The 13,503-nt window shown below is 45.6% G+C and overlaps 1 protein-coding gene across 3 annotated transcripts in view; it reads right to left on the bottom strand.

The window, feature by feature from the left end:
- Nucleotides 1–13,503, bottom strand: part of LOC124178997 (protein-L-histidine N-pros-methyltransferase) — a 32,329-nt gene that overhangs the window by 4,830 nt on the left and 13,996 nt on the right. For all 3 annotated transcript variants that reach the window (XM_046562912.1, XM_046562911.1, XM_046562910.1), the window contains exons 3-4: nucleotides 1,429–1,641; nucleotides 125–515 (exon numbers count right to left, since the gene is read on the bottom strand). In XM_046562912.1, coding sequence (XP_046418868.1) covers nucleotides 125–515; nucleotides 1,429–1,641 — 604 coding nt within the window. The remainder of the gene's footprint in view (nucleotides 1–124; nucleotides 516–1,428; nucleotides 1,642–13,503) is intronic.

Genomic DNA, 13,503 nt, shown 5'->3' with positions numbered 1-13,503 from the left:
AATTTTCGGACTTAATTACCATATTCGAATGAACATTGGAACGTTTGGTTGCTGATTCTTACCGCTAGCTTCAGCCTCGCGTTACAATTTCAACTAGACATACGTCTCCATACATCATACTTACATCCTCCGCCTCGAGGACGAAGACGACGTCGTCTAGGAAGTAGAAGGCCTGTCCTAGGTCCCCTTCGCACAAGTACGGCAGTTTGCTCCACGCCAGACACTTGAGCCCAAGGGGGCTGAATACTCTGTCAATGAGGCTGGCTATTTGCCCTTCGAGGCCGTTTCCCTTTATCGGCAAGTACTCGGACGGTTTGTGGTCATTTCTTTCGCCCACTTCGACGTAGGGACTGAACGGAAGAACAATAGCGACGACGAGACGTCCACCGGGCGACAAGGTTGATTTCAAACGCCTGAGCAAGGTGTTCGGCTTGTCGCATCGGTCCAGTAGATTCAGGCAGAGAATCACGTCGAAGCTGCTCACCTCCTTGTGCCAATTATCAACGTCCAGCACCCTGGAGATGGCAGATATTCTCGTATTTATACACGATTTCGCGCAACGATCGTGCATCGAGCAATGATATAATCGAGACGTGAAAATTATTGGGGAGTAGGTGATTTCAACCCTTAAAATTTAACGTCGTCTTCGACGGACTACCGCTGCAGCTTCGAGCCCGACGTCGCGGTACGTAAAACTCCCATAAAGATCTACTTTAATCAAATCCCTCCCTCTCCGAACGTTCAACGACCACCGGCAATTGGCAATTGGCAATAGCACTAAACTTAGGCGAGTGGAATCGTCGAACTAAGTCCTAAGTGATTGAAACGACTTCAATTAAGATCTTGCCGCGCGATGGAGAACTTCGATGCTATAGCAGGTATATACGAACAGCTCCGCTGCTCCCTAGCCGAAGCCCTTCGATTCGGATGCAACGACTGTTTTTCGGCTAACGAATGCGGGTAAGTAGATTCACGGTGAAACTATTATTTCAGTATAACGATTGTCATTCTCGGTTAATAAATCCTTTCGTATTTCTCGTGGAACCGTTTGAAACTCTGATTTATCGGTTTTAAGACGAACTTGTGAGGTTCAAGTTTGTAACGCAAACGTAACGATGCAGTATTAGGAAAAAATCTCATTATCACTGTTTGAAACTCACAATCAATGGATACCCCGAGAAACGAAATATATACTCATATTTCACAAACTTAGCTTCGTCAAAATATTTCTCACGTTTTCGGATATTAATTTTCTTTATGCTTTTTTTTTTTACAAATTTCAACCTCATACATGAACACTTGAACTTCTTCATTTATATCCTGCTGGATGATAATACCGATGCAGTGGTGATCCAATCTTAATTACATGAAAAAACACACTTTTGTGACTTTTCCAATTTCCGAATCATGGTTCATGCAATGACTCACGTGAATCCTCTTCGGGCAAGGGTCCACCTCATCGGTGGCGATATCTCTGTGGCATAAACGTTGCCGAAGAGATGGGCGATGTGGGAAGTCGTCGCACCGTCGCCGGCTCCCAAATCAAGGAGCGAGTTCCACGATCCCGAGTATTTGCTGGCTGTCATTAGCTTCTTGAACTGATCTGACGAGAACACGTGCATGGAACCTCGGCCGAGCAGTCTGTGGCAGAAATCACAACCACCACGATAAACGTGATTATCTGTCAACTAAATAATTACTTGTGAACTACACATGTATCAGGAAACATTACGCATATAGAATATTCAACGTGCGTCTTGATTCACAATTTTATATTTCACTAGTTTTAAAACCCTCGCTCGGGATTGGATGTCTAGTGTAGCTGGTTTTTGTGCTTGTGCGCTCGCTTACTCGTCGTCGAACACTGTATTTGTGCATGTGGCGCAAACCGAATCTGCCAGTAAGATTTTTTCTATATAATGCTACAATTCACGTTGACACATGCATGTAAGTATTACGTATTGTGATTTTACGACAATAAATTTCGTCAAAAAAACACCACAGAACAATCAGCTAATTGTAAGTGCTAACAGATTTGAAACACGACACACTGCAAATTTAGCTCTAATCGAATGACGTTATTGCCATGTATTCCTGTACATGTATACTATGCCAACTACTCGCCAATTGCAATTTGTTGATCCTGGTCGCTCGATTTTTTTTTTGGATTCAAAATGTTATCTGAAGCATACATATTGGTTTGATACTACAAAACATAACGTTCTCAATAATCAAACTTGTAAACTTGAAAATTAGTCCAGAAGGTCAAAAGTTATCAGGTCAAGGACCTGGAGCGCCACGTTCTGGCGATCGAAATTCACCAGGTAAAGGACATGGAGCGCAGGAACTACGGAGCGCTGTTCCTGGAGGTCGAAATTCACCAGTTAAAGGATCTGTGGCGTAGAAACTACGGTGCGCTTTTCCTGAACGTCAAAATTCACCAGCTAGACAACCTGGAGCGCGGGAACTACGGAGTACTTGTCCTGGATGTTGAGTTTCACTAGGTAGTGGACCTGGAGCGTAGAAACTACGAAGCGCTTGGTCAAAATTCACCAGGTCAAGGACATGGACAGCCAGAACTACGGAGCCCTTTCCCTGGAAGTCGAGTTTCACCAGGTAGCGAACCTTGAGCGCAGAAATTACGGAGCGCTGGTTCTGGTGCTCGAAATTCACGGAGCGCGATTTCCGTACGTCCTCTCATCTGAGCGCTCATTTCGGAACTGAGGAATTCTGCTCACTGATTTTGGTCGTCATAGATTCTCGAGCTCTGACGTCAGAATAGAAAAAATTTTCGGTGACGTCACTTTCTGGATATCCGAACATCCGAATTCGGTTTCCAACTTTAATATATAGATTTTATGGCTAGGATTGATTTTTTCAAACTTATTATACACTGCATTCTAATTGATGACTGAAATTCAATTTTGGACTCTTTAATTAATTTCATTTCTGTACAACAAAAGTTTTCAATTGTGGTTACTATGTCTATAGTTCTACTACCGATTTTCATTTCTTGCCATGACGGAATAATATAGTTCCGGGTTCAAAATAAAATAAAGTTTTCCAACTGTAACCAGAAAATCTCTAGTACGTCGTACGATTTTTTTTTGATTATAGTCACTCGTACTATCCATACGTATATTTTTTTGGAACTGACGAGATAACTCAAAGTTGGCGCAACAATAAATTGATGCTAAGGTCTTATTTAATTAAAGCAAATGTACCTACTTAATTGAACAGACCTAATGTTCAAATAATCGCCAATTGTATTTAACTACAACGGACGGGGAAGAACCTGATACGTATGCATACCCTTTTGGAGTAGAAATTATAGGGATTGCAACTTCTACGATATTTTCTTGCATAAAATCAAAAATATTTGAATTATACTAGATTTTTCCACTATAACTACAGCAGATGAAAATATTCTCAATGCAGGTATGTACGACAATTACCCACAACAACGAAGCTTTCAAATGACGTACCGATTAAAAATTGTTCTCTGCATGTTATTTTCTCGCGTTTTGGATCGAATGCAAGAATAAAGTGAAAATTCACGAAAACTGATTACAATCCTTTGTGACCCAGAAATCACAAGAGAATAACTATGCATCTTTTTTGAAAAATTTCACATACTTTCAGACATATACCCCAGATTCCAGATAACACGCTAACGAGCAATGTAAACACAAGTGCTTTAACTTGATACACCGTGTGTTACAGTATGTAAAAAACTGATATTCAGTAACGTTATTTATTCATTTTGTCAACGAACGCCTGTGCGCGCGGTTTCCTTAAAAAGGAACCTCCTCCCCCTCGCATCCTGGGTCGACAGGCACGAGGCTAACGCTTCCCTTGCCGGCAGAAGCAAAGCAGATTTTGATCGTGCGCATTCAGGAACCAAGTTATAAATAACCGAATCTGCTGTGGACGGTCCGCGCTTCGAGATGGCCGATGCCATCAATTAACGAGCACCTCGCCCTATTGAATAATAAACAAAAATAAAAGCCCCGCGAGTCGAGGTATAAGGTAGGTAGGTAGGTAGGTTCGTTGGTTGGTTGGTTGGTACCTACTACAGAAGACGAGTAAGAAGAAGACGAGGAGGATGAGGAGGAGGAAGGGTAGACGGCGTGTGTGTCGCGGTTCACGACTACCATAACACGCCGCGTATAGGAACATGTACAGGAAAGGTTTGGCTGCCGCATTGTTTGCCGACTGGTCCCCCCTTCACCCTTTCTTGGATATATACCCCGCACCTCTTTTCGCCCGCAACTTCGTTGTCGTTTATCCCGGAGGACGGGCGCACCACCACCTCGGTCTCTGGCTCTCTCTTTCCCTCTTCCCGGGCCGCCGCGGCTCGGAGGTCTCAGTTTTATTTATCTTTATTGTCGTATGCGCTGCATCGCCTCGGACACACACGTGCGGACCACAAATCAAGCCCCCGTTGCATCGCACATACTGTCCTCGCTCCCCGCGTGCATCGACAATTAATTCGCCGCGTTTGCTCCCTCCTCCGTTATACGTATAGCATTTCGGACTCGCGGAGCAGCTTCGATACCTTCGATCCCTCGCTTTTCGACCATTTTTCGGCATGCCCGATCCAACGCGCATACACGACTACCCGTTCGCCGATTATACCGCCATCCGGCTTCGACATCTCGTTTCGCACTGTACATAAGGCATCTCTGACAGGATCGTGTGTCTGCAGCAAAGCCGGTATGCGACGCCCCCGCATCGACCGCAACCCGACACACGCGGTCAAACTATCGCTTGACGGGATTTCTTTCTACGACGAATGATCTTCTACTAATTTCGTCGCCAATTGCGAAATCCTGTCTGACACTCGGGGGAAAAACTGGTTGAAAACCAATATTCGGTAAATGACATTCGGACAACGATGGAATTGAATAATTTTATAACGAACTGAATAATCCTCTCCCCCTTTTGCGCATCGCCGAACGCAGTCTACGAAACCTTCCACGTTTCTTGTCTCGACGAAGCCGATGAACGAGGTTCTTTGAGGGTACCTTGTAGTTCGGTTTATAGCATTATCCCCAACGGCGGCAAGCAGTCTGGACAGACGGGTCCAGTGCCGATATCGGAGTCCCTCTTTTCTTGTGCACACACTCGAAGCTCTACGTGTATTAATACGTGTGCATACCTCTTGGGCTCGTTTGCGCATCGCTGTACGTCCGCTTGCATATAAAACAAGCGCGATTAGCGACATAACACGAGGACTACAAATATTACATACAAATGTGTATCCCACGCTACACTGTTAAAAATGATTGTGAATTTACTGAACATTTACCGTAGAAAAGAGTTGCAAATTAACAAATTCGGTGCAGCGGCGTAAATTGCTATGCATTTGTCTGAAATTTACAATGAAAATTTTTGGTTTTATTAAAATTTATAGGAAGAACGCAAAGAAAGTAATTTGAATTTACTAAATTTTGTAGTAAATTTATAGTGCTTGTAAATTGAGTAAACGGTAAATGTATGGTGAATTCACTGTTCCGTATCCGAATAAATGTAAATTACTAATTTTATTAGAAGCAAAATTATTCCTCGTTTCTTAATCCTCAGCAACTGTAAAGCGATCGCCATACCGAAGAATCTCGACACTGAATTACGAGGATTTGGAACGATCTCGAATCCTCAGATATACAATAATTATAACATACCTATATATACACGTTAAATTACCGCATATGACTTGATCGCGGCGATCGCTTGCCCCGGACGTTTTAAATTCCAAAACCAGTTCGTTCGTTAAGCCGCTTGTAAATTGTATATTATTTCTTACATCGGGCCTGATCCGAGCGACAGTCTTCGAAGCAATGAAACATATACAAAGCCCAGATAAGCGATCGGACAGGTTAATATTATCACTAGATTACGCACAGTGTAAGCACGTAACGAGTTGTACCGATTACACAAACTCACACGCGTAGAAATTTACATCGTTAAAACGCGATGCGTGTAAGCATACGTGTTCCTTATTCTGATTCCTTTATATCATAAGAATATAGCAATACATGCGCGTATAATAGCTCTGACGGAGAAGAAGCGAGCTGAAGAATTCTCGATGCAACGTGAGCAGGTAGTAGGGTGCGGGGGCGGGGGGAGGAAGGGGGTGGTGGTGGAGCAGCAGCAACAGCAGCCCCCGTGGGCCCAGGGCCGAGAGTCGAACGTCGGGATTTGCAAACAATAGGCTTCGGGGAGCGAGGATTCTTTAGATGGCGGCTGATACCCGTCGCATTTCCATATTATTGCTATTATTAGGTAAACGGTGGTCCAGCGAGGCGATGCGATCCGATGCGAGGTGGTGAGGTAAGGCAAGCAAGACGAGGCGCGCGCGCCTCTCCTTAACACCGGACCGAGGCAGGCGCCCTTATAGCTGTTTTATGAACAGGGCGCAAACAACAATAATCGATACGACACGGCACGGCACGGCCTCCAGAACCCCGAGAAGAACCTCGAGCTTCGGCTCAACTAAGCTCCTGCTCTCGTACATACATTGCTCCTTCCTGCCACCTTGTTTCGCTTGCTTCCCGCACTACATAGTTGAACCCACGGGGTGTGCGGCGCGGTCAATTTTTTCCCAGATCTCGCTGGCGACCCATTCACTGAGAGACATTTTCAGTTCCGGTCACCGCTCAGTCTTTAACTATTTTCATTTTTTACCACAGTCGAAAAATATAGTTCTAGGTAGAAGATGAAAATTAGTTTTACAGCCGTTACCGGAAAGTCTAGTATCCGTTACTGTTCCTTCTCATTACGATCACTGTTACTATATTTTCTTGTAACTGGCGCGAAAATTTAACGCTCGTGCAACAATAAATCAATTACCAAAAAAGGATCGACGATAGCGCAAAATGGTTAAGCGTACCTCGTTTCTCGCAATTCCAACAATGTTCCAACGGTTTTTTTTAACGATACCTGTTTTACTGAATTTTTCTCAGTGTTGCATCATTCACAAGGTATCGCGTTCAGCGCGTTTGTGATTATACCTGCATACTTTGCGCTTACGGCAAAGATTAAATCACATGCCGAGTTATTCTGTGCGACATCGTATCACCGGTAATTTAACATACATGGGATGAATTCGCCCTCAGTTATGCGATTCAGGGTAAATATTACCGGAATTGAGAGTAAATTTTGACGATCGATATTTGTTTTATTGTTCACGATTGGCCGACTCACTCTCGTTCAACTGTGGGCAAATGTCGATCGGAAAATGTAGCACGAGTTGCATAAATGCATGCGGATTTAGCCAGCGGTGTTAAATTGTCCATGTGACATTTCCAGGAAGCAACCCTGTATATAACAGATCATTTTGCGATAATATTCGCCTGTGCGTAGGCAACCACGTCGCGGAACGCCACTGATATTCGATTTGCTGCATTTACGAGCGTGATACGACAATGCAGATGCCTACACAGGCGGATCTAAGCTTTCCTTATACCATGCACCGTTGCAGCATTTATGAAATAACTCTACGGGATGGGTATTTCAATCGTGAGATATTACGCCGTGTGACGGTGACTTAAATCGTGGAATCCGGTTGGAGAAATATCAGGCAATTTGAAATGTATATTTTTCTAGTCTGCACTTTTAATTTCTGCATTTGCTATTCACGCAAAATTGCACGGATATTTTATATCCTACATGTGCACAAGCGCCGTGAAAGTAGGAATGTGGGAGTGGATCTCGGATTGGTCCTGCAAAGGGATACCCACTTTGGACACCTGGCCGCACATGCGGGCTTATATCCGACCTAATGAAGCGAGTGACACGCGATCTGATTGGACTCTCGTTCAGGAATTTGCCCAGTCATCGTGACGTTCCGGGCACAGGTCGTGCACGGCTGTCTTCAGTGTAGGTATATTATAGTTTTGTAATACTTTGCATGTACTCCTTCATACATATGTGTGTGTACATAGGTACACAATGAGATGCAGAGCACGGATATGCGTGTATCTAAATTCTGATACAGCGACGTACAATAATGCTTCGTCGTCGTTAAATTGAACAAATGAATTCAAGCATTTAATATTTTCAGGTATACGTATCTTTAGGTACACGTGGTATATCAACAATTTAGAATAACTTCATATTTATGTTCGATGTATTATGAACAATTCGGACAAGTATGTACATATGTATACAGCAGCGTAATGAATACACAAAAATTAATATTTCAAATTTAATATCTCACGTTGCATGGGTATACTAAACGAATGGAACATATGACTATAAGATACATTGATTGATAAGAAAAACGTTTAACACACATGCGCAAGACCTACACAGAGGCAGATTAATTACCCTTGTAACGAAATTTCGACCGATGTATGAGTAAAAAAAAAAAAAAAAACCGTACAAACGCAACATATTTTTGGCTTATTCTTGGAGCTTTCTTATGTCGTAATTTTATGATATTAATATTGATTCTTTTTCTGCGTTGCATTTTCCGAAAATTCGATGACAAAGATAAACTGGAAACAAAACTGGAATATCGGCTGATATTTTGGTAAAACGTTTTTCTTTTCACGCCACATTCTTTTTGTCGCTATCGCATGTATAAACGGTGTAAACGTAAGACCAGGGGACGTCTGTACAGTGCAGGATCGAAAGTGTCGAGGGACGAGAAAGGTTAGACCGGGATCGCGAAGTGGTAAAATAAGGAAACTAGAAATAAGGTATATGTACAAGGACGCGGGTGCGATACGGGGGCCCGAGGAAGAAGCAGGAGCGGCGAGCGAGGTCACCCTTTGGTAGGTACATCGTTGGTGCACCCTTTCCTCCGTAGCCTCTTTGTCCTTCCGTTCCTCCGGCGTTTTGCGATCCCTTCTTCGTCTTGGTCCGGGCGATTATACAATCAAGAAACGCGGTGTTATATATTTCGATAGACGATGCACACACACACACACGTGGCTGTACGCAAAGCTATAACATATATACATATATACATATATACGTATGTATGCGCTAGACTCTGTTTTGCGTGTGTAGTGCAGAGCTCTAGGATAAGGGTGAAGAGGACCGAGGGTGCAGGCGTGGTGACAATGTACGGTGCGTGCGTGTGTGTGTGTGTGTCTGTGCGGAGAGTAGGAAACGCGTCGTCGCCGTCGTATTTCCGCGGCCTCCCAGGTCGGCGAAAGAGGGGCGCGAAACGAAGTGCGCCCCCCAACTCCCGCGTTTTCCAGGGATCTCTCCGCGTCGAGAACCTAGCATCGGAGAGAGAGACAGAGAGAGAGAGAGAGGAGATATGTAGCATGCCCGGGAAGGTCCCGTGTATTTAGCATTCCCCCTACCCCAGGAGAGGACGAGAGTCGGGGGCCGCGGCGGCGGCGGCGGAGGCGTCTCGTTAGCTATACCCCTCGAGTTCTTTCCGTTTCATCTCGCGAGCGAGGCATCTCCGTAGGAAGAGGTAGGTGAGGAGTCCCCCCCCCCTCTCCCTCCCATCCCCAACCCATCCTCCTCCCTCACCCTCCTATCAAGAACCGTTCCCTTTCCCTTTCCCGATACCTTGGAGCGTACCTCCACCCCCGCGTCGGTGGGGATGATGATGCTGGAGCGAAGGGGGAAGGGGGCGGACCCATGGACCACCCCAGGAAACCAGTGGAAGGGATGCCCCGCCTCTCGATAACGTGAATATATGCGGAGAACGAGAGGGAGAAAGTGGGAGAGGGAGAACGACGAGAGGGGAAGAAAGGGAAGGCGCAAGGGCGGGGGAACAATTATACACGCGAGGTTGCAAATGTCGCGCGCACGCTCCTCCACGTTCACCGTTCTTGTCAGCTGTGTTTTGCTCCTCTCATCGCGAAATTTCGCCCTCCGCGTTAGTTCGCTTGTGTGCGTGTGTTTCTAGCCGCGTTTTGTCGCGAGGGGTGGTGGTGGTGGTAGAACGCGAGGGGGAGGGAGGAGACGGGTGGACGGGATGCGGAGGAGAGAAAAATAAAGAGGGCCGGAGGGAGGGACGGAGAGTGAAAGAGAGAGGGAGTGCGAGAGAAATGGGCGGCGGAGCAACGGTGGATACGAGGGAGATGGCAGATTCTTAAACGGGATCGTTATGCCAGTCTCACACGTAGACACACGTACAGTAGCTCACACTCGTGCGTCACTCCGCGCGCATGGATAGATCGGGGGTTTGAAAAACGATGAATATACCTAGACGCACCATGTGCAATTAAAACCCCGTCTCACGTATGAACATCTTACGACGAGTCTTCTTTCCATTTGCAAGGCAGCTTTATACAGGGTTCGCAAACGACGCTGCGGGCTTTAAAATCTTGCAAACCGTGGATTAGATCATCCTGTCAAATTCCAGGGATTCAGGCTTCAAAAATCTGGCGCAGTTGGTTCGAGCAAAAGAGCTACTAGCGGGTGCCCAGAGACGAGTTCAAGATCATCGATAGCCAGCGTGCGACACGAATGTAACATCGAGAGGCTCGGGAAAGAGTCTCGCGCCATAAGCGTACAGCGTGCATTGGTTATGGGTATACAGGAGGGTAGACGAAGTTCTGAAAAGTAAAAGCGAGTGGGCAGAGGAGGGGAATGAGAAAGGAAGGCGAGCGCATCTATCTATCCGTCTGTATCGTCTGTCCGTCTGTCTTGTCCTGTCTTTCCTTCTGTCGCGCTGCTGTCTTTGGCCGCGCGAACGAGCGTAAGCTGCCGGCTACCGCAGCCCGAGTTATACGCGTGCAATGTGTGCACGCATGCCCATGTATGCGCGAGTCGAGACGCGGCGAGAGGGAATCTCTCTACACGACTACCCAATCCCGGGTCTACCGCACCACCACCATCATCGCTCGTCTTTCTAACTTTTTACGGATCGCTAAATACGACTCTGATTGGACCGCCGCGCTTTCATATTATTCGATTTATGTCGACAATGCCGCCGACCGTTCCGACGCTTCTTCGTTCCTTCTTCTTGGCCGTGGTCTTCTTCTTCGTCTTATTTCTATACCGCCAACCTGAAACAATCCGCGTGCGCTCCGCGTCACGGCGGCACGTTTTAAATAACCACGACTATGGACGCGACGAGTCAGAACAGAGGAAAAAAAAAAAAAAGAAAGAAAACTACACAAATTATTCAAATTGTAAAACTGGGATTTCTCGGATCGAGCGTAAGTTTGCGATATGAGCTGGAGACGAACGTTGCACACGATTATCTATATTTAACAAACCAAGGTATGTTGTGCGTTTTTTCACGAAGCGTGAAATCGAGGTTTGAGTCGCGTAATGTCAGATTTGTTTGCGACTGCGCATTGAAAACACGCGTGAAAGAGCGCGTGAAACATGCTCGCGTCGAATAAATTCTTTAACGTACGTAGACATCGTCTGTTTCACCATCACTCATCTTGACCGGCCACACCGGTGAGCTATCTCTATTCTCTGATATACACATACCCTGGGGCACGCGCCTGCCTAAAAAAGAGAGTCTACGATATCGGTGCTCTTATACACACATTCTAGACCCTGCACGTTTCGTTCGCCGCGCCGGACCAAGACGCGGTTTTACTACTGGCGATATGAGCGACGCGTCAGCCTCTCGTAAGGCGTTTCGTCATTGATACTGCTTATATCCATCCTGGTAGGCACAGGAGTAGAGGAATACACCTGTGAGAGGAATACGCTGATTCATTCGTTCCTGACTTCAGAAGTATATCAATATTGATCTCGACAACTTGCGCTTTTTTCACCGGCAAATGGAAAAGTTCCATTACAGATCGGCCTACATTATAAATCGTCCGTTGGTTGGGTACAATAACTGCGACACAGCTGTATATCTAATCGTGTATAAATACCTACAACAGGCCTTAGTAATAACATGGCGAGATGAGAAATCCGCCATTTTGAGTTTCGTCCTCGCGAAGTCTGCGGGACAATTCGTCGGTGGAATCTGAAAGAGGAGGAGGGTTCGCGATAGGGTTGATTAGTAATTAAGAGAGCGCAGTCGCGGAGTGTTTCGGCTCGCCCCAGGCGCCGCCCCTGGTTTAATTACTGGTCGACGTCAGCCCGAACGACGACGAATCTGAGAAGAAAGAAGAGCCTCGAGAACCGGGAGGTCCTTCGTTCCTTCCTTCCCTCTCGTCTCTCGCATCTGTATCATCAGAGGCGCAGGCGTCCCTCATCATTCTAGTGTAACCTACATCATTTATACATATGTATATGGTTGCGATGTAACTACGGAAATGGTAACACGCTTGGAAAATGATACTCCTATCAGGGATGGCGGTTCAAAAATATCTAGCTATTTTATATTCCGACAATCGGTCGAGCTCTCACTAGGATGGTTATCTGAAAATTTTGTGCAGAATAGAATAATTTCTTAATTCCTATTTCTTAATTAGACTTTAAATCTGTTCAATTATTCGATTCACGATTAGAATCCGACACTGAGCAAGTGTGGATACAAGTTTTTCATATTTGGTATATTTGACCGTTCGAAAATTATGGAGGTTACCTATACATCAAAGCACCTCTGCACCAGCTCAAATTAGGCGTACTAAATTTGGCCACATGTGGTAACGAGTTGACTAAAAACAGCCCAACTATACGTCCTATGGAATATTGCAACGTGTAAGAAAACGTTCGATACCTCTCAAAGTCGTATATTACTGACCGAAAATTTCGTCAGAATCGGTATCATACACTGAGAGAAATTTTTAGTTCCGGTTACCGCTCAGTCTTTAACTATTTTCATTTTTTACCACAATCGTAAAATATACTTCTAGGTACAAAATGAAAATTAGTTTTCTAGCTGTTACCACAAAGTCTAGGATCCGTTACTATTCTTTCTCATTACGATCACTGTTGCTATATTTTCTTGTAACTGGCGCGAAAATTCAACGCTTGTGCAACAATAAATCAATTACCAAAAAAGGATCGACGATAGCGCAAAATGGTTAGGCGTATCTCGTTTTTCGTAATCCCAACAATATTCAAACATTGTTTTTAACGATACCTGTTTTACCGAATTTTTCTAGTTACTGTAAGAAATGAAATTTTTCTCAGTGTAGGCAAAATTCCCCGCTTTAGATTCCCCCTGACTTCCCTTATCCCTCGATTTCCAGGCTCGGTTGTCCCGAGGTCCTGCAGGCTTCTGTCGGAGGTGGGTACGTTGCGCACCCAGGAACGCGACGCGGATCACCGCGGTGAGAGGTAGCGCATGCGCCCCGTCGCGTTAATTACGTCTGGACCGGTGCAGCAAGGGATACGTATAGAACTACAGCTAGCTCACCACCACCACAACCACCCAGTCCTCGAGGATACGACCGGCAATTGGAGGACCTCCGACGATACGGAACAGGGTTGCTTTTCCGCCTGTGTGTGAGGGTGTGACGCCGAGGGCGACCGCGCAAACGCGTTAATGATAATTACTGACCGCCAGCCAGGACCAAGCCCAATCGAACGCTGGGAGGAGCCGCGAGGGAATCCCAGGGATAAAGTGGGGGAGGCCAAGGGGGACGCGGGGGTGGGATTACAGGGCTG

This window comes from Neodiprion fabricii, chromosome 3, assembly GCF_021155785.1.
Source record: "Neodiprion fabricii isolate iyNeoFabr1 chromosome 3, iyNeoFabr1.1, whole genome shotgun sequence".
Classification (NCBI taxonomy): Eukaryota; Metazoa; Arthropoda; class Insecta; order Hymenoptera; family Diprionidae; genus Neodiprion; species Neodiprion fabricii.
The sequence above is the reverse complement of the archived record's forward strand: the minus strand, read 5'-3'. Positions and strand labels throughout refer to the sequence as shown.